The sequence below is a fragment of the Grampus griseus genome, assembly GCF_964374135.1.
Source record: "Grampus griseus genome assembly, chromosome: 13".
In the NCBI taxonomy this organism is placed as follows: domain Eukaryota; kingdom Metazoa; phylum Chordata; class Mammalia; order Artiodactyla; family Delphinidae; genus Grampus; species Grampus griseus.
This window is the reverse complement of record NC_139007.1, coordinates 6,517,453-6,542,340: the sequence shown is the minus strand read 5'-3', so window position 1 is coordinate 6,542,340 and position 24,888 is coordinate 6,517,453. Positions and strand designations below refer to the sequence as shown.

The following is a 24,888-nucleotide window of genomic DNA, read 5'->3' as shown; positions in this document are numbered from 1 at the left end:
TTTAGAAAATGCAAGGATTTGCATATTAGGTAATAATTTCAGCTAGTTAATTATCTAAATACAACATGCTATATAGAGTTGATACTACCTGATAGAACTGGTTGATTTCTGGGATTTCCTTTTAATCATGTTCTTTGTTCCTATTCTCCCTTAATTTAAAAACAACCCTGATGTGTCAGAATTTATGCTTCCCTATATGAATTGTGGTTTAATCAATGTCTAAAGGAGACTCAGTGAGAATATTGAAGTGATTAAAATCGACACTAAACATATTTGAGATCATCCTGGGAGTTGACAGCCAGGTAGCAGAGAGCATGAGAGAAAATATGCAGGATTACTCAGGATATTTTAGAGTTCAGGGTTAAGCCTAAGAGGTAGCGTTTATCACTTCTGCCCACATTCATTGCTTGAGCTCAGTCTCATGGCCCCGCCTAACTTCAGGGAGGCTGGCTGAAGTGGTTTGGCTGTGTTCTCAGGAAGAAAGTGGAAGGATCTGAATACATGGTGTGTCTGCTTTAGAGCTCGTCGCTGCACCCAAGAGGTGGTAGTTGTCAGTTTTGCTTCTAAGGATTTAAGGTCAGTAACGATTTTGAATAATGGCCACATGGCAGTTGCCATTGAGTGTTTTTAATAGTTACAATAAAATTTCACATTTGGGACTGGCTAATATAGAATTGGGTAATAGAAAATAATAGGTTTATTTTTAATGCCCATTAATATTTTAGAATTTCTTGTAAGAATTATATTTAAAATACTTAGTGAAAAGACTGTAAATGCTTAGAACTTACAAATAAACTCCATACAGATCATTGGTATGCTAATCAAATAACATGTATGTTAAAATACTTACATTTTACTACGGGTTTACTATATACACTTGGATAAAATTGGGTTTTTCCATAGAAAATAATTTTATAAATTGTTTCTACTGATTCATACTATCTTAACCCCTGATTAGCCTGAAATTGTGAGTTATTACTTTGATAAAGTATTATATTTCCATTAATTTTATAACTTGTCCTTTGAAAAATAGATATTACCTATTCTAGGAATAGTATTACAGACGTAACTCTATGTAACTAAATATGAAATAAACAGAATGATGAGGCAATATAATCATGATTCACTCCCATATACTCTGTTCTTCAGTGACTGTCCCCTTCACAACTGCTTACTCATTTTGTTGTTACTTAAAAGGACATTTTTAACCTGAAAATTCTGTATAATATGTTTAAAATAGTATGACTAGGGAATTCCGTGGTGGTTCAGTGGATAGGACTTGGCGCTCTCACTGCCAGGGGACCAGGTTTGATCCCTGGTTGGGGAACTAAGACCCCGCAAGCCTCGTGGCACAGCCAAAAAATAAATGAAATAAAACAGTATTACCAGAACGTGTTTTCCTTTGTTCTTTCAGGCCTATGGCATGTCGGCCTTGCCTCTAAATCTGATCAAAGGCACTAGAAGCGCCGCTTACGAACGTCTAGAAAACACTGAAGACATTGAGGAAGTGGAGCAGCACATCCAAACGATTAAATCGAAGGTGACTTGATGTTTTATTGTAACCGGGGAGCGTAAAAGTACTTTGTCTTCGAGCTGCTCTGTGTTGTGACTTAGACATTGCTAAGCCCATATTTTGACATTGTTTGAGTTTTTGTTCAACGTATCCTTAAAGAACCCTATTTTTAAAAAATTGTCTTCTGTGAAATGTAGGACACTGACAGTGTGAGAATTTCTATCAGTGTTCTAACAACTGAAACACAAAAGTTCTACTTGTGTATGATGAAGACCTTGCTAGTTCCCAGGTATGCTGATTCCATGTGTAATATCAGATTTCACTGTATCACTTACGTTAAAGTTTTATGTACTGGTTGAATAAGATAAGATTACGTGTAACCACTTGCCAATTAAATGTACTTCTAAAAACACAATCAAATTTTTCTTCCTCTGTCACCTTCAAGTAACAGATAAATCTTATTTATAGAACATAGGAAAAAATGGAAAGTTTTCTGAATTATTCTATTAAACTATCATAATCCTGAGACAGAAACCAGATGGTAATAGCACACCAAAAAGAAAACTGTTTACTGGGCTCTCTTATGAAAGTACAGGCAAATAATTTAATATAAATTAAAATGTTAGCAATTCAAAAACTATGCTGTAATAAGAGAATATTTCATAATTATAAGATTAGGTTTATCCCAGGATGGCGAGGATGATATGTTAGAAAATAAAGTAGTTTAATATATTGAGAATAAATGAGAAACATAAACATCTTAATAGATGCCAAAGAGTATTTGGTAAGAGTCAATTTGTAGTTAACGATGTTTAGAGAAAATTCTTACCAAATTGGAAGAAAAGAAGTTGTTTAGCAAAGGAAGCCTACCGTGAGCATCGTACCTAATGAAAGAAACATTCTCACTAAAGGCACGTATACGACAGGGATGTTCGTATTCTATTCCTAGTCAGATAGAAAAGAACGTAGGGGTAACTGTGGAAGGGAGAGGAGAGAAGAGGGGACGTAACTTCTGTTATTTGCAGATAGGCTCTACCAAGAAAATCTAAAAGAACCAACTGGCAAATTAATAGACCTAACAAGAGTTCATCAAGGTGTCCAGATACAAATGTACAGGATCATTCACCAGGTGGAGGATGTAATAGAAAATGACCTCATTTCCAATAACTGTGAACTATAGAATAATAAGAAATGTCAGAATCTTCCTGGTGGAAATTACAAACTTTATTGAAATACATAATAGAAGACTGAAATAAATGGAGAACTTCATCCGTTCCTACTTGGGAAGATTCAATATTGTAGAGACGACAGTTTTCATACGTTTAGGTGGAAATTCAATACAGTCTATAAAAGATAAAAAATGAAATCTTTATAAACCTCCTACCATATACTAAACAAATTCAGAATTTAAATCCAGTATAACATTTACAAAACATTAGGAGAAAGTGAAAATCAAATTTTATTTTGGTATGTAGAAGACCTTTCTAAATAAGACTCAGAACTCGAGTGCAAATTGAGCAACTGGTGAGCTTTAAATTTTTATGTTTTTAAATTTATGTACCAAAAAAAGTGGCACCAAAAAGGAATTTAAAGAACCAACAATAATTTGAGAGGAAATAATCTGCAATATAACTGATATATGCTGAGCATCTTTAAGTCAAGAAGAAAAAAAGACAAGAAATACATAGAAATAATGAACAGAAGACCTAAATAGACAGTTTACTGAAGGAGAAATTAAACTCTTCAGTGAAAATATGAAGTGATGCTTCAGCTCATTAGTAATGAGTAGGTTGACTAAGATCCCAGTTTGTGTGGGACCTGAGGAGTTTTCCAGAACATGAAGGGACTTTTATTGCTAAAACCAGGATGGCTGGTAATTTGAGCAACTCAGTATTTTTTTATCCTTTAGAAGTCTTTAAATTTTTTACCTTCGTCAGGGGTTGATAAGAATTTGGGGATAGGAATACTGTTTGAGGGAATATAAAATATACAGCTTTTAAAAGAAAACTGAATGTTGTCAGGTGTGCCTGTACACACAAATGCACAAACAACGTACCTTTTAATAATTAAATTTTAATCCAGCAGATGTCTAGGAGCCTATCTCACTGGATTGTATGTATGCGCTTGTACCCAGGTGAATAAGGATATTCATGTCCCTGCCCCCTCAAAAAAGAAAATAATCTAAATGTTCAAAAATAAGGTATTTGTTAAATTAAAATATCATGGTATAATGTGCTGTGCAATGATGAAAAGGAATGAGGTAGATTTATGTAGCTTAGAGAATGTATCTTATGAAATTAAGTTACACTTTCTCAGTTTAAATTCTGGCTCTCCTGATTATGTAGGTAATATCTGTGGGCCTTATTTTCCTCATCTAATAAATGAATAAAATGCTGTTATCGGGCTTCCCTGGTGGTGCAGTGGTTGGGAGTCCGCTTGCCGATGCAGGGGACGCGGGTTCGTGCCCTGGACCGGGAGGATCCCACATGCCGCAGAGCGGCTGGGTCCGAGCCATGGCCGCTGAGCCTGCGCGTCTGGAGCCTGTGCTCCGCAAGGGGAGAGGCCACAGCAATGAGAGGCCCGTGTACCGCAAAAAAAAAAAAAAAAAAAAAAAAAAAAATGCTATTATCAACCTCAGAGATTTATTTGGAAGATTTAAGGAGAATAAGGCACAGGAAATGTTACCTATTATGTAAAACAAAAAACATAAGTATGTTTACACAGAGGGACACATGTAGACACATAGATATGCATGGTCTCTGTGACAGCGATAACCACAGAAGAGGGGGTGGTCGTTGGGGACCGTGGGAGGGGCAGCTTTCACGTTTTACTGTTTTTCCAACAAAGGATATTGTTTATATGCTGTGTAACTTCCTTTTTTTTTTTTCCAAATGAAATATTGGTTGACTGCTGGGTGTCTCTCCTGGTGTCTGTCTGACCACAGTTCTTCTTACTTTGGTTTAGACAGTTGGTACAGCAGAGCGGGCCTCCATTCATCCCACTGATGCTTCGGCAAATGGGCAGATAATTTGAGTGTGTTTTCAGTGGACCCTTAAATCAGCTTACTAAAAAATTATTTTCCTGAAATAGGGAATGCCAGCAGTGAAATAAATCTACCTTGTTGGTATCCTTTTGATATTAGAATGGCAGTTTTGAGAAAAATTGTGTAGTTAAGACATAAAGTACCACACGCTTGAAGTATCATGACCTGGATCTGTCTTCTGGAGGGAGATACCTTATTCCTCTGGTCTTCAGAAAATACCCTTCTGTAAGGGATACAATTTGATAATAACCAGTGTACCTAAAGCAGTGAAGATAGTTAAATAATAATAATAGCCCCATGTATGCAAAGTATGGTCTCTGGACCAGTAGCATCAGCATCTCCTGGGAATTTGGCAGAAATGCAAATTCCGGGCCCCACCCGGGACCTAACTAAGTCGTGTTCTCTCGGGGTAGGGTCTAGAAACCTGCGTTGAACGGACCCTCCTGTTGATTGTTATGCATGTGACGTTTGGGAAGCAACACAATCAGGAACAGAGCATTGCAGTGCCGTCTTGTGGAGAGGTCGCTGTGACCCTGACATCCCCTTATGAAAAGTCTGCCCGGACAAGAAATACATAGAAATAATGAACAATGCGTGTGTCCCTTATTCCACATTGATGCTGCTCTGGGCTGTGCTGCAGAGCACTGGCCGGCGTGTCCCCCAGCATCCTATTTAAACCTTGATAGGGATTTTAACACTCTAATTATTAACGCTTTTACAGTTTAAAAACGTCCCGGGAATTCCCTGGCAGTCCAGTAGTTAGGACTCAACTCTGTCACTGCTGAGGGCCTGGGGGTTCAATCCCTGGTTGGGAAACTAAGATCCCACAAGCCGCATGGCCTGGCCAAAAACTTAAAAAAAAAAAAGAAAGAAAGAAAAATGTTGTCCCGTGTAAATATTTTCTTGGTCCTTCAATAAAAGCAAACAAATTTATATTTCACCTTTTCAGTATTTAGCAGTTGTCTTGTTATTGTGGTTTATTATTGTACCGAGTTGAAGACACTTATGGGCAGGGGGGGAGTTCGAGTGGGAAAGTGTCACCTGGACGCCACAGAAAGGTACTGCTCATGGTTACGGTAAATATCATATGAATATAGATGAGAATTATCTGTCAGGTAGGCCAGCCGAAGAAAACATAACTCATTTGCAAATGTAAATAGAGAATAGGAAAGCGCTGGCTCTTAGCGATTGTTATAAAAACCTGTGCACACCGCATACGAGTACTGCATCACTCTGCTGGTGTTTGAGTCAGGCTGAGAAGCCTCAGCTCAGATACACTGTAACACAGTCTCTCGACCAAAAGGAGAGAGAACGTAGGACCAGATATGTTAAGACAAGGGATAGGATGAGGAATTTGGAGATGAAGGAGAATAACTGAGCAAAGAACATAAAGTGCCTCATAAAAAGGATGTTTTTAAAAATATTTATCTGTCTCCACATGACTTTACCATATACGGTATTTGGAAAACGGGGATCAAGAGGACGTTCAGCATTAAACGTACACACATTCACATCGCATTCTGACACTGATCTGGGTTCAGAGATGTGTGTTGTCACATAGAAGTTGTTGGGTTCTTTTTTTTTTTTTCCAATTTGTAAATTTGCCAAAGGAGTCAAATCGAGCCAAAAAAATTTGTGTTGCCTGATCTGCTAAATCTGATGGGTACTTTATAAAGACCTTAATGGTAAAAAAACACTTTTATTTTGTTCTGTTATTTGCAGAGCAAAGATGGTCGACCTTTGCCAGCAAGGGATAAACGCGCCTTAAAACAACTTGAAGAAAGGTTACGAACACTTAGGAAAAGAGAGAGGCACTTAGAATTCATTGAAAATAGCTGGTGGACTAAATTCTGTGGTGCCCTGCGTCCCCTGAAGGTAAGTGGGGTTTTACAAAATTATGCTGTCACTCTTCCAAGTTTCTGTAGTACCTCTCAGAGAGGCTGAGTTCTCCTTGTGAGGCATTGCAGCGTGGAACTTAAGAGCATGGGTTTCGCAGTTGAAATAATCTGGTTTTAAATCACAGCTCTGATATTTGGTAGTTTGGGCAAGGTACGTAACCTCTCTGAGCTTCATTTACTCGTGTGTCATGTAAGTATTATAACAGAGGTTTGGGGGGATTTAAATTAAAATGTAGGTAAGTAATGTGGTATTCTCCTGGTTTTACAAGGTTGTACTTTTCTGTAGGAGATCTGGGACCCATATTAGACCTTTCTCAGATAGGCAGATTTCAATATTCAGATTGAAAATTTCAATAGAATTTGCTTCATTGTGAGGTGGCATGTTTCTGAAAGTATGTAAAAGTATTATTTAAGATGGAAAACCATTAATTTCCCTTTTTTTTTTTAAACCATCATTAGCTAGCCTTGAATTCTTCAGACTGTGGTCTTCCTCTTATAATTCAAAAGGAAATGAGGAAATGCACTGACTGCTTACCTAAAAAGCTTCTCTTTTGAAAGACTTCTTCAAAAACATACCATAATCAGTTAGATCTACTGTGTATCACTTTTAAACCTTTCTTAAGACTCACCTCGGTCCCTTTTGCCAAGGTGATTGTCTTCATAGCACCAAAAGTATGAAGAAACCCTGCTCACCCCTTAATTCTAAATTGTTTATATAGCTTCTTTATAAATATTTATAACTTGGTCACTAACATTAGCTGCCTTGTTTCAAAAGTGCTTTGTGCCATTTCACTGTACCTGTGTTTAGAGGGACTTTCAAATCAACTATTAAGTGTGCAGATTGATTTCGCCAAATGTAGGCATGTAGGTATAGAAGATCTACATCACTACAGAAAGCTACTTTATGTCTTCCCCTGTGCCACTGAGCTCAGACTCCAGCCACCCACTGATGGCCTTCTGTCATCGAGGTTTACTTCTATGTGTTCTGGGGAGTCATGGCATATAGAGGCTTTTGTCTGGCTTCTTTGCTCAGCACAGTGCTTTTGAGATACCATGCATGTTACTGCATTTCTTTTCAGTGGTTCATTTTGTTTTCTTGCTGAGTAGTATTCCAGTGTGTCTGTATCACAATTTGTTTATCCACTCACCTGTTAGTGGGGATTCGAGTTGTTTCCAGTTTGAGGCTATTATGATTAATGCTGATGTGAGCATTGTGTACAAATCTTTGTGTAGACACCTACACATTCATTCATTTTTCTTGAGTAAATGCCTAGGAGTAGAATTGCTGGGTCTAATGTTTAATATACATTTCACTTTATAATAAGTGAAGTATTTTTCAAAGTGGTTGCACCATTCTGCATTCCCACAGCAGCATGAGATTTCCAGTTGCTTCACATCCTTGTCAACTCATATTGTAACTGTGATGTGATAGTTGTTTTAATGGGTGTATGATCTTACCTCATGGTTTTGATTTGCATTTCCCTGGTGACTAATGATATTAAGCATCTTTTTGTATTCTTATTGGCCATTTGTTTATCTTTTCTCAAAGACCTGTTTAAATCTTTGGCCACTTTGAAAGTTAGGTTTTTGTTTTATGAGCGAGTAATGAGACTTCTTTGTATATTCTGAATCAAGTACTTTGTCAAATTTGTGTATTCTTAATGTTGACCCCTAGTTTATGCCTTGCTTTTATGTTGTCTCAACACTGTCATTCAAAGAGATGTTTCTTAAGTTTTTATAGAGAGCATTTTCTCCTGAGTTTCTTCTAGATGATAGTTTTAGTTCTTATATTTTAGGTTTGTGGTCCATTTTAAGTTAATTTTGTGGAACGATGTGACTTAGGGGTCAAAGTTTATTTTATTTTCCATATGGATAGCTAGTTGTTTCAGCACCTTTTTTTATTCTTTTGACAAGACTATCCTTTGCTCATTGAATTTCCTTGGTACTTTTGTCAAATCGATTGTATATATGTGTGGCTCTGTTTGTGGACTCTCTTCTGTTCCGTTGATCTACATGTTCTTATGCTAAAACTTGATTACTAGAGCTTTATAATCAGTCATGAAATCAAGCATGTCAGTTCTTCAGTTTTGTTTTCCTTTTTCAATATTGTTTCGGCTCTGCTAGATCCTTTGCATTTCCATACAAATTTAGAATTGACTCTTAACTCCGCAAAACACCCAGTGGAATTTCTATTGGGATTACTTTGAATCAGTAGGTGAATTTGGGGAGAATTGTTACCTTAATATTGACTCTTCTAATCCATGAACGTGATATCTTTCCGTTTATTTATGTTATCGTAATTTTCTCTCAGCAGTGTTTTGTAGTTCTCAGTATAGAGGTCTTGCAGGTATTTTGATAAATTTATCTATATCTTCATTTATAATATTACACATTATTTTGTTTAATTTCAATTCTCAATTACTTGTTGCTAGTATGTAGAAATTCGTTTCTGTGCATTGGCCTTGTATCATGCAGCCTGGCTAAATTATTAGTTCTAGTAGCTTTATTATAGATTCCCAAGGAATTTTTATATACATGATTATGTCAGTGTTAGAAGACAGTTTTACTTCTTCCTTTCAAATATAAGATTTCCGATTTTTTTTCTCCTTACTGCACGGGCTAAAACTTCCAGTACCGTCAGTTTACCATTTATTCCTTTTGTTATATAAATAAATCAGTATTCTCGAATACTGATTGGAATTCTTACCTATTATCTGGTTTTAAGTTAGGAATAATAGGAAACACTTAGGATTAGTTAGTAGTAGTCATGCCTGATGGAAAAATCTGAGGATGCAAACTTACTGTTATGTAATTGAGGCTTTAACATGAGTTTTTCTCACATGAAGTATGAAAATGATTTATTATACAGATGTAACTCAGAAAATGGGAAGCTGTGCTGTTCGTGCTTCTCAAACATTAGCATCCCGGTGGTCCCAGTGGGAGCAGGCAGACAGGGCCGCTCCCCGCTCTGCACTGCTCAGCCATGCTGGAGGTCGTTTGACACCTCTGAGAAGCTCCTGGTGCAGAATTTCTTTAAAGTTATGTCTGTCTCAAAATTTGGTGGTAGTGTTCGGTGCTGTATGTAATCCAGGTTTGCTTTATTATAAAGTGTATTAAATTACACCACAATTTGCCATTTTTTATAAGAAAATGTTATAATTATTTTTCATAAGAGTAGCTCCCCCCCGCCCCCCCAAGATGCAAGTGATCTTGTGATTTCACACTTCCATGATTGCCTAGCATATGTGTGTCTCATGTCAGAGGCACAGGGGTTCAGAGCATGGCTTTTCTGTCACATACATGTAGTGTTGAGTCCTTGCTCTGCTCCTCACCAGCCGTATAAACTCTTGTTACTTCACCTTGCTACACCTCATCTTTCTCATTCATGTAATGGAGTTATGTACTTATTTTTGTTATGGGAATTAAATGAAATAATGTATGCTGTGCCTTTTGATGTAAGCAGCTCAAAAAATTGCAGCTGCTATTGTTACAGTTCTATATATAGATTTTTCAACTTCTTGAATACTGCCATGGAACTCAAGAAAGAAAATTAGTTTTGAGTTGAAGGCACTTATAAAAATAAGCATCTAATTAGAATAAGTTAATGGGTCCTTAAAAGAGCATTTATATATAATACCGAGCACACTTCTAAGCATACAGTCTAATCTTCATTAGACACTTGATTAAACTTGCCCCTGACAGATGGGCATTCTTCGAGTGTGTACAGCTAAATTGGCCTGGGTAACCTACAGATCCATTAGGTTTTAAATAAAACTTGAGATTTTACTATATGTACACCTATTATTGTATATTTATACCTCTTATATTTATAAAGAGATATTATAAATTCATGTCCATAATTTTATCACTTATTTTTTCAGACTTTTTTTTTATTGTGGTAAAACATACATAACATACAATTTACCATTTAAACTATTTGTTGGTGTGGCATTACTTACATTCACAGTCTTGTGCAACTGTCACCACTCTCCATTTCCAGAACCTTTCATCGTCCCAAACAGAACATTCAAAAATAACTCTCCATTCTGCACCTCCACCCCCCATACCCATGAAACCACCTGACTCAGACTGGGACTTGAACTCACTGTCTTTTAGTTGAGATCACATACCTGGTCTCAGGACTTAATGAAGCTCAGGTTCTTGATGTCTCGTCGCAGAAAGAATTCAGTGAGCGACAAAGTGATAGGTAAGAAATGCATTTATTTAGAGAGATATACGGTCCATAGACAGAATGCAGTCCGTCTTAAAAGGCAAGCATGGTCCTGGGAGAAACACACTCCACAGACAGAGTGTGGGCCATCTCAGAAGGTGAGAGGCCCTGAAATACGGCATGGTTAGTTTTTATGGGCTGGGTAATTTCATAAGGAAAGGAGTGGGGGTATTATTCCAACTATCTTGGAGAAGGGGCGGAGATTTCCAGGAATTGGGCCCCGCCCACTTGTTGACATTTTTTTGGTCAGCCTCAGAACCATCATGGCACCTGTGGATATGTCATTTAGCTAATGTATTATGTTGAGCATATAAATGAGGCTCAGTGTCACTGGAATTTGAATCTTCCACCATCTTGAACCTAGTTGGTTCTAACCAGGTGATGTCATATCCAACAGCTCTGTCATTCTTTTAAAGGTGGTGCCCTGCCCCGTTCCCTCCTGTTTCACCCCTGCCCAGCTTATATCCCTTAATGACCTCTATTCTCTTTTCCGTCTCTCTGAATTTTCCTATTCTAGTTACCTCATATAAGTGAATTATATGTCCTTTTGTGTCTGGCTTATTTGACTTCACATAATGTCTTCAAAGATCATCCGTTTTTTTTTGTTTTTTTTTGTTTTTGCGGTACTTGGGCCTCTCACTGTTGTGGCCTCTCCCGTTGCGGAGCACAGGCTCCGGACGCACAGGCTCAGCGGCCATGGCTCACGGGCCCAGCCGCTCCGCGGCATGTGGGATCTTCCCGGACCGGGGCACGAACCCGTGTGCCCTGCATCGGCAGGCGGACTCTCAACCACTGCACCACCAGGGAAGCCCCATCCATATTTTTGGTGTATCAAAATTTCATTCCTTTTTAAGGCTGAATAATATCAGTTTTGTTTCTCCATTCGTCTTTTTGTTTGTCCATCCATCTGTTGGTGGACATTTGGGTTATTTCCAACTTTTGGCTATTGTGAATAATGCTTCCAAGGTAATTGGTATACAAGTATCTGTTTGAGTCCCTGCTTTCAGTTCTTTTGAGTATATACCTAAAAATGGAATTGAGAGATCTTGTGTCAGTCCTGGTATAACTTTTTGAAGAACCTACAAATTGTTTTCCACAGTGGCTGCACCATTTTACACACCCACCAGTAAGGCACAGGGTTCCAGTTTATCCATATCATTGTCAACACTTATTTTCCTTTGTTTTGATAATAGCCAACCTTATTGTTGTGAAGTGATATCTCATTGTGGTTTTCATTTTCATTTCCTTAACGATTAGTGACATTGAGCATCTTTTCACTTGATTGTTGGCTTTGTATCTTTACTTTGGAGAAATGTTTATTTGGGTTTTTTTGTTTGTTTGTTTTTAATATTCTTGTTGCCAAAATATTGGCCCTCTGTGCTCTGGTGCTGACTAGAAATTCAGAGACAGAGTTTTGGAGGAAAGAGAAAGAGTAGCTTTATCTCTTTGACAGGCAAAGAGGGAACACAGCAGCCTAGCGCTAGTGCCCCCCTCCCTGGGGAATAGGGAGAGGTCTTATAGTCAGGGCTCCTGCTTTCAGGTAGGTGATAAGGATCAAGGCAGTGATGGGCTTGCATTCTTCTGATGGGTTGGCGGTGAGGTAAGCCCGAGTCAGCATCATCAGCCTTCAGGTTCCAACTGGTCTGGGGTCTGCATGCTGTGGGCAGCATACCATCATTAATCATTAACTTCTCCCACTTGGAGGGGGTTTCAGTATCTACAGAACAGCTCAAAGATATGTTTGTGTGTATGCATTGATTGGGACACCAGGACCTTGCCCCAAGGCTGCACTATTGTTTCTCTTGACTGTTTGTTTCTCCCTTGTCTCCCATTCCCTCCCTTCCCTAATTACCAACTGCTTGAATCTGCCCATTGGAAGTCGGGGAAGGTCATGGAGGCTGAATGAAGCCTATTTCCTATAATCAGAGAAATGGGGGGCACAGAAAGGCTTTGTTCCCTGGAGACCCACAGGGCCTTGCTCTGTATCATTCTGAATGTTACTCCTTATCAGATACATGATTTGTAAATATTCTCCTATTCTTGGCTTGTCTTTTCATTCTGTTGATAATGTCCTTTGATACACAGAGTTTTTTAAATTTTGATGATGTCCAGTTCACTTTTGCTTTTGCTACCTATGTTTTTTGTGTCATATACAAAAAAAATTGCCAAATACAATGCCATGAAGGTTTTTTCCCTAAGAGTTTAATAGTTTTACCCCTTACATTTAGATCTTTGATCTATCTTGAGTTAATTTTTATATATAGTGAAGGACAAGGGTCTGTTTTCATTCCTTATGTCTGTCTTTAGGCCAGTACCATACTGTTTATATATATATATATAAATTTATTAATTTTTGGCTGCGTTGGATCTTTGTTGCTGCGCATGGGCTTTCTCTAGTTGCAGCGAGCGGGGGCTACTCTTCGTTGAGGTGCGAGGGCTTCTCATTGCGGTGGCTTCTCTTGTTGCAGAGCATGGGCTCTAGGTGCGTGGGCTTCAGTAGTTGTGGCACACAGGCTTAGTTGCTCTGTGGCATGTGGGATCTTCCCGGACCAGGGCTCAAACCCGTGTCCCCTGCATTGACAGGCGGATTCTTAACCACTGCGCCACCAGGGAAGCCCACCATACTGTTTTGATCGCTGTGGCTTTGTAGTAAATTTTGAAATAAGGGAATGTGAGTCCTGTAACTTTGTTCTTCTTTTTCAAGATTGTTTTGGCTATTCAGGGTTCCTTGAAATTCCACATGAATTTCATGATGGATTTTCTTGTTTCTGCAAAGAACATCATTGTGATTTTCATAGGGATTGCATTGAATCTGTAGATCATTTTCAGTAGTATTGTCATTTTTAACGTATTAAGTCTTTCAAACCGTAAATATGGGATGTCTTTCCATTTATTTATGTCTCCTTTAATTTCTGTCAGCAGTGTCTTATAGTTTTCAGCTGTAGGGGAGGAAGAAATTTTCTTCTTCCCTTCTGGGTTCTTCTGTCTGGTCTAAGAATTAAATTGACATGAGACAGATGAACAGGAGAAATTCAAACAAAAGTTTGATAACATGTACACATGGGAGAGACCCAGGAGAACTGAATAACTCGCCAAAACAGCCGAAACCTTCTCCTTAAATACCACCTTCAGCGAAAGACAAAGGAGGATGTTGGGGGTAGTGGTTTGAGACTTAAAAGGGGAGGAAGGCAGCTCACATGGAGATGGAAAAGCCAATGTTTGGTAGACAAGTGTTTGCTAGACCAGGAGAGACAAAGGAACAGAGTGGACTCAGAGCTCCGGGCCCTGCCAACTTTCCTGCCTCGCCTGGCCCTTATTCCTTGCAGACATGTCTGGTGACAACTCTATTCTGGGAACAGGCCCTTTATCTAAATTCTTTAGGCAGCTGCGGGGTGGGGTGGGCGTGGTGGTAATAAGAAAGACTCTGAGTCTTCTGTTTCCTAAAAATAATCAGCCGAGATTAATTCTCATGCCAGAGGGACACATTTTCTGGTGGCAAAATTCCCCCCCCCCCCAAGTACTGTATGTAAGTAGAGTATATCAGTCATTTGCCTCCTTGTTTAAATTTCTCCCTAGGTGTTTTATTCTTCTAGATACTTGTTTACAGGAAGGGCTTTAAGTAGTTGCCTTCTGCATTGATAAGAGTTTCTGAAGATTTGGTCATCACCCTCTTCCACCTTTACAAATGGAGATTTCCCTTATAAATGTAAATATCTCTTAAAAAGGGTAACTGTCAGTGTCAGTTTTCAGAGCTTCTGTTTCTACTGTTTCTTAAAAATAGCTTAAAATAATCTTTATGCCAAAGAGGCATATTTTAGGGTGGAGCATTCTGCTCCTCTTTACCAGTAACATTATGGTATGGATATTGAAGTTCACGTAAGGGTAAATGACCTATCCCATTTTTACACTGGCGTAGCAGTAAGCCTCAAGTGCCTAGAAAAGCTTGGACTGGGTCTTGGATATCAGTGACTGATCAATACATAACCTTGTTTGTTATGTGTTTGTGTTTAAGAACAACTGACATAATGTCGATTCATTAACATTGAACTTAGGACCAACAGCAGTATAACTCATGCCTGAACAAAACTAACACATGTGTTTTCTCAGTAAGCATAGCCTTCTTAGTCTTAGGAACCAAACTGCACTTCAGCACTATGCTTGGGGGCCATTTTAAACAACAAAGTTACCAACAAAGAGCACAAAAAATGCAAAGAATGTAGCACTAAGTAGACCACTTACAGGGTACTTGTTTACGGTGTGAGAGCTGAAACAAGAAAGCAGAGCGTGGCCTGGTGCAGCCTCAGCTAGGGACTGGAGCATCCGGTGACTTAGAATTTTTACCTCTCTGCATGTATCTGCAAAAGACTGCCAAGAGCCACATGTATTGATTTAAGGTCATAAATAAATTTTAGTGAGCAGTGGGCTTGCAAATGCCAAATCTGCAAACGAGAATCAACTGTACTTATAAGTAAAAACAACAACAAAAATCCCCAAGTCCGGCAAGTTTTCTCTCCAGCTCTTACTGCAAAACTTTGTGTTAAGCAAAGACAATCTGGGAAAAATTGCATGGTAGAGAGAAGATTTGGAGGTGGGCCTAAGATTGATCTTAAACCCCCCAAAATTAGGTGAGATAAGCCAGTCACAAAAAGACAAATACTGTATATGAGGTACCTAGAGCAATCAGATTCATAGAGACAGGAAGTAGAGTGGTGGTCTCCAGGGGTTGGGGGCAGGAGGTACGGGGAGTTGTTGTTTAATGGGTACAGAGTTTCAGTTTTGCAAGATGAAAATAATTCTGGAGATTGGTTGCACAACAGCATGAATGTATTTAACACAGCTAAACTGTACACTTAAAAATGGTTAAGATGGTAATTTTATGTTATTTGTATTTTACCACTATTTAAAAAACCAAAAACAGAAGTGGCCAAAAAGCAGGTAGAAATGAAGAGAGTTGAACTCAGAGGGGAAAATAGGAGGAAAATACACTTAATTTCAAAAATGAAAACAAAATTCCAAGGTGTCCAAAGGAGAATAGAATCAAATAAAATTTAGTAAGGGGAGGCTTTGAAGAAAGCCAGAAAGATAACCAAGAGAAGGAAAACAAGATGAAGTAAAAAGGATCAGAAAAGGAGTGTTGAAATGAAAGAGAAAGAAAAACTACCTGTGTGTAGTGGTTTCCATGCAGGAGCAAAACAAAACAAATTAGCAGAATATTGAAATGCATAATCTCCTGCAAAACACCGAAAAATAAATAGACCTGAATCCACGTGTCATGAATATTCTGTTGTGGTCCGAACGCTGGTTGGAAAAGAATTTCCAGACACAAGGCAGAATGTAAAGGCAGGATTTATTAGACGGAAGGGTCGTGCCAGAACAGCGGGCCAAATTCCTAGTAGTCTGGGAGAGTCGAGCCCGAACTTGTGCTGTTGATCAGTTTTTATAGCCAGAAAACAAAGGGATGGTCCGAGGTAAAAATTTCATTTACTGATTGGTCGAGGCACATATACCTTCCTTCTGTAGGGTGGGAGTGGGGCAGGGCAGATGCCTTTCCTTATTTGGGACAGGTCCCGTTGCCCAGGTGGGTGTCACCCAGGTGGGCTCAGGAATTTCATAACCATGGCAACATGGGGGGGAGGGCGAGTAAGAGTCCGGTAGGGGGTATAACACTGACACTTTTTCAAGCAGTGTCGTCCTTTGTCCTTGAGGCACCATTGTCCTTGGAGCACCACATATTCTATTTCATGAATAGACATGAAATAGACACTTTGTACCTGGGAAAGTTTATGTGCAATTTTCCTAGTAAAATTAAAGAAAAATCCTCAGGATTTCTAAGAAAAAAAAATCAACTCACAAGGGCAACATTGTTAGACTTTTTAAAAAACATACAAAGCAAGGCAGGAATGGAGGAACATTAAAAACAAACAAACAAACAAACAAACTCAATGAAAATGTATGAACTGTCCACTGAAAAAAAAAACCACACACAACGTGAGAGTTGTGAGTTAAGTTTTATTTGGGGCAAAATGCGGACTATAGCCCTGGAGACAGCCTCTCGGGTAGCTCTGAGGAACCGCTCGCAGGAGCTGGGGGGAAGGGTGGTATTCTGTACGATGTCAGTGAAGGGGGCACATGCAGTCAAGCACACACTGAGGCAGAGGCTGGCTGCTGGTCCTGAGGAGCAGACGTCACCAGTGATGATGGTAGTGCTTTTCTAGATACGAGGAGATGCAGGAATCGGGCTCATCACATTGTCTCCTGAAAACATCTGAAGACCTGTTCTGCCCGTTTTTCCCAGGGCACAGAGGGCCTCACTCCTGATCTCCACCCTGAGCTCCTTTCAGGGGGTTGAAGGTCAGCGGCTGCAGCGGTTTGTGACCTAGTCCTTATAGAGGGAGGTGGCAAGTGCCAGTTTGTAGTTGGCAGAACCAAGGAATTTATATTTAGCCAAAATAGCCTTTAGAAAAACAGTTACAGAATCTGTACCCTGAGCTCTTTTGAGAAATCCACTCGTTGCCAAGCTTTGACCAATTAAGAGGTGAGAACGTAAACATCAGTGAAGGGAAAAATGGTGAACATGTAATATTGTAGGTCTGTGGAGAGAAGGTGTGGGCTAGGGCAGAGAATAAGGCACAAACGTGCTGATGAATAGAAATAATGTAATTAAGAAGGGAGAGAAAGAAAAGTAGAATTTCTCATAGATTACTGCGTAGGCAATAGGTTGGACACGTAAAAACTAATAAATTGTTTAGTAAAGGAATGAATAAGGAAATGGGGGCTAAGGGCACATGAAAATTTAAGTACACTAGAACAAAAATATAAACCCTCCTAACAAAAGAACTAAAAATCAAAGAGCAAGGAATTCACATTAACTGGAGAAAGAAACACGGGAAATATACACACAGTTATCAAGCAACAAGATATTTTTGAGACAAAACGTGTTAATCATATCAATAAATGTGAATGGATCTAACTCACTATTAAAAGGAAAAATTTTAATTTTCCTCAGAAAGCAGGATATAACTATATCCTAAAACAGTGATTCACAAAGGCTAACAATGTGTATTGAAAGATATACTGAGCAAGTGGAAACAATAAAAAAGCAGATAATGATCGTGCTATTAGACAAAGTAGGATTCGTGCCAGAAAACATTAAATCCAACAAAGAATCACTATCACTTTTTGTGATAGACAGAATGCCTCTGTCTTCCCCCAGTGATGTCCACGCCCTAATCCCTGGAACCTGTGAGTATAATGTACACGAAATGTCAAAAGGGACTTTGCAGATGCAATTAATGTTACAGACTTTAAAATATGGAGCTGACCCTGGATTATCTTGATGGGCCCAATCTAGTAGCACAAGTCCTTAAAAGCAGAGAACTTCCATGGCTAGAGTCAGAGAGATGTGCTAAAGTAAAGTCTTACATTCAGAATGTAAGACTTGAGCTGCCATTACTGATTTGAGGATGGAGGGGATGTGAAAAGGAATGCAGGAAATGAATGCCCTCAAGGAACTGAGAGGCTCCCAGCTGATAGCCAGCAAAGAGATGAAGACCTCAGTCCTGTGACCTCAAGGAGCCGAATTCTGTTCCTCAGCCTTGATCATCTCAATCGATTTATCTTCAGGTTTAATGATCCTTTTCTCCTGACTGATCAAATCTGCTGAACTTTTCACTTTGTTTTCTAGTGAGCTTTTAGTTTGAGTTTTTATAATTTTCATCTTGAGAATTTCAATTCACTTCCTTTTTTAAAATTTCCATTTCTTTGTTGATATTCTGTATTTGGTGAGCAATTGTTCTCATAATTTGTTTTAGTTCTTAAGACATGCTTTTCGTTAGTTCCTTGAACATATTTAAAATAGTGGCTTTAAAGTTTTTGTCGAGTAAGTTCAGCGCCCTCAAGGACTTCCTCAAGGACAGTGCCTATTGATTTTTTTCTTCTCTCTATTAGTCATACTTTCTTGCTGCTTTGCATGTCTCTTTAATTTTTTTTTTTTTTTTTTTTTTGGTTAAAACCTGGGAAGTTTTAAATAATATAATGTGGTAACTCTGGAGATCAGAGTCTCCCCTGGATTTGCTGTTATTACTCTTTGTTGTTGTTTGTTTAGTGACTTTTGTGAATTATTCTGTGGAGTCTGTATTCTTTGTTGTGTGTAGTCACCCAAGTTTCTGCTTGGTTACTTTAGTTAATAACTGGACGATGATTTTCTTAAACACCTAGAACCAGCAAGTCTCCCAGTCTTTGCTGAGGGGCTGTGTGTGAGTGGAGACATGAGTTCAGCACCCAGGCTGGCACTGCAGTGCTGCCTTCTGCACTTCCTGCTCGTGCAGACAGAGCTTCAGGGTCAACCACAAGTGGACATTTAGGCCTCTCCTGTCTTTCCTGAGCATGCACAGGGCCTTCTTCATTCCCAGGAATATGTGGAAACTTTTCAGAGCACCTGTGGACATCTCATTCCCTAGGTTTCCGTTTTAATCTTTTTAGTTAGTTTATTTCTTGCCTGATATTGACTAGCTCTTGTGGCCATGAAGTTCATTGGTTGCCTGTAATTTTTTGACAGACACTCCTGCGGAAAAGGTATTTTTGCACTGTGTGAACTCCAGTTCAGGCCAAACACAGACAGTCTTGCAAATGGGCTCTTCCATGCCATTACCAGGCGGGTCGAGTAATGGCAGTTCTCTGGGAAGGAGACTCTGAAAGAACTTCATCCCCTTTCTGCTTTCGCAGGTGGCTGCCAGGCTTATGACTTTTACAGGCCATCTACCATGCACGAGAGAGGAGGGATTGGTACTAGAGCAAGTCGGAATGCCACAGTGCTCTGTGCTCTTACTGAGATTCAGCCGTTTTTCCTGAATAAATGCTCCTAGATTGTTGCATGCCTCTGGTTAATTTCCAGAGTGTTGAAAAAGTTGATTCTGACCATTTATGCCAGTTTTCTCGTTGCTTTTAGGGGGGAAAGGATTTTCAGAGGTTCTTATTCTGTTACCTTTACTGATGTCATCTCTTTGGCTTAATTTTTATTTTAAAACTGACACTATAGCTAGTGTGGAATATGTAGCATTTAGGTCAGCCCAGGGTGGTCACCACCGACATGATTCTGGAAGTAGTAACTTAAGTTCTTATATATAAATATATACAGTTTCCTTGGTCTTTATAAACCATTTATCTTTTTAATATTTTTTCTTTGTTTTGTAAGTAGCTGTGATTAAATAGTCTAACTCTGGGTCATGCATCTCAACAGAGTGGGAAAGTGGTTAAGGATTTTCTTTTCTTTTCCTCCCAAAATGGGGATCAGGGGAGGGGAATGTTAATTTCTCCTGCTGTCTCTGGGTCATGTTCCTCTACTGCTCATTGGTAGTTGGCAGCTGTACTACCTCATGCTACAAGCTATTTCTTATCAACAGGCTACTGGGAAGTAATATGTTTCCTCAGTGTAAGGATATTGTCTCCAGTTCACTTAGGCATCAAGTACCATGCTCAAACCTAGTAGAAAAAGATTGTGTACGCTCCTTTACCTGCTACTGATAAACTTCTGTTACTATGAAGGAGTCACTTCAAACTTATTTAGCAGTGAAACTTTTTTTAAATAAATGAATGCTCATGTGAAACCCCGTATGTAAAATGGATACATGCAGGGGTTTTTATTTCAAATGATGCCTATAGTCGCTTTTTGTGTTTTTTTTAAAATAAGTTTATTTATTTATTTGTTTGTTTTTGGCTGCATTGGGTCTTTGTTGCTGCATCCAGGCTTTCTCTAGTTGCAGCGAGCAGGGGCTACTCTTTGTTGCGGCTTCCAGTCTCTAGAAAACAGGTTCAGTAGTTGTGGTGCACGGGCTTAGTTGCTCCGCGGCATGTGGGATCTTCCTGGACCAGGGCTCGAGCCCGTGTCCCCTGCATTGGCCGGCGGATTCTTAACCACTGCGCCACCAGGAAGCCTATAGTCTTTTTGGTCCTCTCTTGCCAAGCTGCTTCTTCCAGTGAGCTCTAAAGGCACTCTTTCAGAACTGAAGAGTTCCCTAGAACACAGTCCTAAAGTTTATTTCCAGATTCATCTTTATATGCTGGGTAGGATAATGGGTTGTTATTCTACTTTTTTTATCCTGTCAGAATTCTAAAATATACTCAACGATCATGTGAAATAAGATGAAAAATCTCCTTAACATTCATGATGTTTCCCATCTATTCCTATCAATTCCAGGCAAAGGACAAACTGAAACACTTAACTGTACTTAATAGGAATCTTCCTTTTGGCTCTCGCCAAACATAGATTTCATCCCTTTTTTTATTCTGAAATTTTATTCCTTAGAGACCCAGTTCCAATCATTGTTTTCCTTGTTTTCTGTGGTCCTACTATAAAGTTCATATGCTATCCTTTCATATTTCATACATATCCTTTCATACTATAAAGTTCATACTTGAGTACAGGGAAGTGTACGATGTTTATTACCACATCCTTCCACAGAGAGAGTTCTATATGACAGTTTCTTCAGTGCTGTTAGTACTCTATTTCAAGAATATTATCAGTTATATAGACTTTTCTAGGCTGTGGTATAATCTATTTATAAGATATACACAGCTCACCCGTGAACGGTATGGTGTGAACTGCTCAGGTCCACTTACACATGGATAATTTTCAGTAGCACATATTACAGCACCATGCCATCCGCAGTAGGTTGAATCTGGATATCGCAATGGGCCGACTGTAAGTTCTATGCAGATTTTTGGCTGGGCAGAGGGTCAGTGCCTCTAACCCCTGCATTGTCCAAGGGTCAGCTATATAGTATCTCATTACTTCTGTGAGAAAATGTTCCAAGTTCTCTGTTTTAACAACAGGTTAACATAACCTGATGAGTTTCTTGGTTTTGGTTTTTGTGTATGTATATTAGTCTTAATGTAGTTTTCAGTTAACTTTTTATATTTGAGTATAACTGAATATAAACCTTTTATTGGACCTAGCAAAGAGTCTCATTTGTTCACTTACCAATGAAAACTTTCAAATGCATTGTCTCTTTTGTGTTTTTGTTCTCAAATAGTCTCATAATGAAAATTTAGATGATGTGTGCCTAGGATTATATACTATATGATTACATATTAAATTAAAATTTATCTTAGGTCATTTTTTTTAGATCATTGTCATACGCTAGTAACCCATTGAGCATAATGGTTCTGTGCTTTTAATATCAACTTCAGAAGTATATTTTAACGATTTATTTTTATTTTTGCTTTTAGATCATTTGGGGAATATTTTTCATCTTAGTTGCATTGCTGTTTATAATTTCTCTCTTCCTGTCCAAGTAAGTACAGTAGACACATTTTCTAAAGCACTAACACACATCCTATGATCTTATACATTTTCCACGCTGAATTCCATTAGTGTAGCCTATTCATCTTAAGTAGCTATTTTACTTGAAGTGTTCTATAGCATTAACTCAAAGAATGACTAAAAAGCCCCAATAATAGACAGTATTTCTTTATTCTGTATCAATTGAACAATATCTGTAAGATATTTAAGTGAGGTTTAATTTGTTATCTGTGGTTTTCTTTGACTCCATTGAGTCTGCATGCTTAAGTTATGATGATGTTCTTTCTAAAGTAACTGAAAATGTGGTGCAATATATAAATTCACTCTTTATACATTTTTTTGTTATAGTTTGGATAAAGCTCTTCATTCAGCTGGAATAGATTCTGGTTTCATAATTTTTGGAGCTAACCTGAGTAATCCACTGAATATGCTTTTGCCTTTACTACAAACAGTAAGTAAAAAAATCATCCATTTTATACTCTAGCAAACATTGTCACACTCTGTCAAATTATTATGTTGACAAACCTACTAGTACTTGGAAGCATATGCTTGTGCCCTCTGCTGATTTGGCTTTTTATTTACATATAACTTCTATGTTGATATGTTGCTTTAAAAATTATTGTATTGATGTATTACTGAACTCTCAGGTTATACATAACTTGATTTGGGGATACGTGATAAGACTTAGGGGTGAACTTTTCCAAGCACTTCCCGTTTTTACTTTTTAACGAAGTCTTTTATTCCATATATAAATGTAATTTTTTTTTTTTTTGCGGTACGCAGGCATCTCACTGTTGTGGCCTCTCCCGTTGCGGAGCACAGGCTCCGGACGCGCAGGCTCAGCGGCCATGGCTCACGGGCCCAGCCGCTCCGCGGCACGTGAGATCTTCCTGGACCGGGGCACGAACCCGTGTCCCCTGCATCGGCAGGCGGACTCTCAACCAGTGCGCCACCAGGGAAGCCCTAAATGTACTTTTTAGTTTAATTTTTTATAGGATTTTTCTTAGGATAATGATACTGAGCAATTTGGTAATAGTTTGGTAGTTTGGTAATTGTTTCTTGGAGGTTTTTTTTTTTTTTTTTTTTTGGCATTATCATAGTAACCTGATCAGGGTTGATATTTTAAACATTGCCAAATATGAACAATGAATTTTCAGTTAATTTTACATGACTTCTAAAGCCCTTATTGTTTGTGTATTAAGTTTAATTTTATCTTTTTTCAGGTGTTTCCTCTTGATTATATTCTTATAACAACTATTATTATGTACTTTATTTTTACTTCAATGGCGGGGATTCGAAATATTGGCATATGGTTCTTTTGGATTAGAGTGAGTATATGTTACAATATCATTTTGATTTTTTCATCATTTTGTGCATAATCTCCATTATTGCAAATTATCTTAGATTTATAATATAGAAGTTGTAAATATCTTGATACCGAAAATGGAAATACTAGCTCTTTCACTTCATGTTAACATAAACGTGCTCTTTGTCTACAGGGCCGATTTTGCCCTCCCGGATACATTTGGCAAAGTCTGGAGATGTTTTCAGTTGTTATAACTAGGAGGCGCTACTGGCATCTGTTGGTTAGAGTACCGGGATTCAGTTAAACATCTTGCATTGCACAGGGCAGCCTCCCACAGCAAAGACTTACCCAGCCGAAAACATCAGTAGTACCGAGGTGGAGACGTCCTGGGCTAGAAGTTCTATTATTTTCCTTAGTGTTCGGCTGCATGGGAACACACGGAAGCACACCTGGGCTCGTGGTAGCTCAGAAGACGGCCCTTACTACTGGGAGTGAGAGATTACTGTATGTTTGGAGAAAGGGTCGTTTTCCTCTTGGAGTCATCTTGATATAAATTAAGAATTTTAAAACGAGATACATCATCATACTTCCAGCTGTGGGTAAAATTCAGTTAAATAGTGGCTTGAACTAATGAAAGACTTCTTGCTGTGGAACATTTTTAAAATCTAGCATTGCTTCCTTAGCTCAAAAATCAAGTCTAATATCTCTGGCTTCCTCTTGGCTTCTCCCTCATGATTGTGATATGGCTGCTTCAACCCCATGTATTCTGTCCGTGTTCCGTAAGGAAAAGGTAGCTAGGAGAAGTGGTGATACCTGTATCAAAAAGCAAGACTTTCCCAGAAGTCCCCAACAGACTGCTTTCCTTTTGACATTTAATGTTTTATCACTACCAGCCACTACTAGGAGTAGGGAAGCTGGGAAACGTACATTTTTAGGTGATCATATCCCGTCCAATATTGGAGTCCTATTACTCTATACTGTACTACAATCTAGTAATAAAACAGGGAGGTGCTATTTTAGTTGCTAGAATAAAAGTGTGCTCTGCCGTTGAAATGAAGCCCGTCACCAGGCTCCTTCTATCTGTCACCACATGTTTTAGTTTCCCTCCTGTATGGATACATGTGAAAATAGCTGTAGTCAGATGAACATAAATTACCATAAACTATATTATAGTTTTATAGTAGAGTATAATATGAGGATATCATATTTCATAGAAATGAGTATTTAAAACATGTGGCATGTCTATCCTTGGGAAGTAATATTATATAAAACTCAAATATATTACTAATACTTACAGTTGAAACTCCTCTAATCTTTAGATAGAAGTAGTTCTCAGTTCCTCTTAGCTCTAGGAACTTCTAACAGATGCTATTGCATAATAAGTTTAGAAGATTTTTCTGAAACAGACCGTGTGAGTACAAATATATTCTCTAGGTCTTGAGTTTTTAAAATAAACATGAATCTAAACCTAAAAGCTTTTCAGGGAAAGCGTTGTTATTCTTTGTTATTCTTATAATTATCTGGAAAGATTAAGAATTCTTAGCATTTATTTTGGGAAAAAGAAACGGTGGATTGAACTGTGTTCGTTACCCCCTAAC

General features: G+C 38.5%; 1 protein-coding gene across 2 annotated transcripts in view; it reads left to right on the top strand.

The window, feature by feature from the left end:
• The window catches only part of LMBRD1 (LMBR1 domain containing 1), a 116,497-nt gene that overhangs the window by 61,589 nt on the left and 30,020 nt on the right, over positions 1–24,888 (top strand). For both annotated transcript variants that reach the window (XM_082669041.1, XM_082669042.1), the window contains exons 8-12: positions 1,415–1,540; positions 6,279–6,431; positions 21,912–21,976; positions 22,333–22,435; positions 23,208–23,312. In XM_082669041.1, the coding sequence (XP_082525167.1) occupies positions 1,415–1,540; positions 6,279–6,431; positions 21,912–21,976; positions 22,333–22,435; positions 23,208–23,312 (552 nt within the window). The remainder of the gene's footprint in view (positions 1–1,414; positions 1,541–6,278; positions 6,432–21,911; positions 21,977–22,332; positions 22,436–23,207; positions 23,313–24,888) is intronic.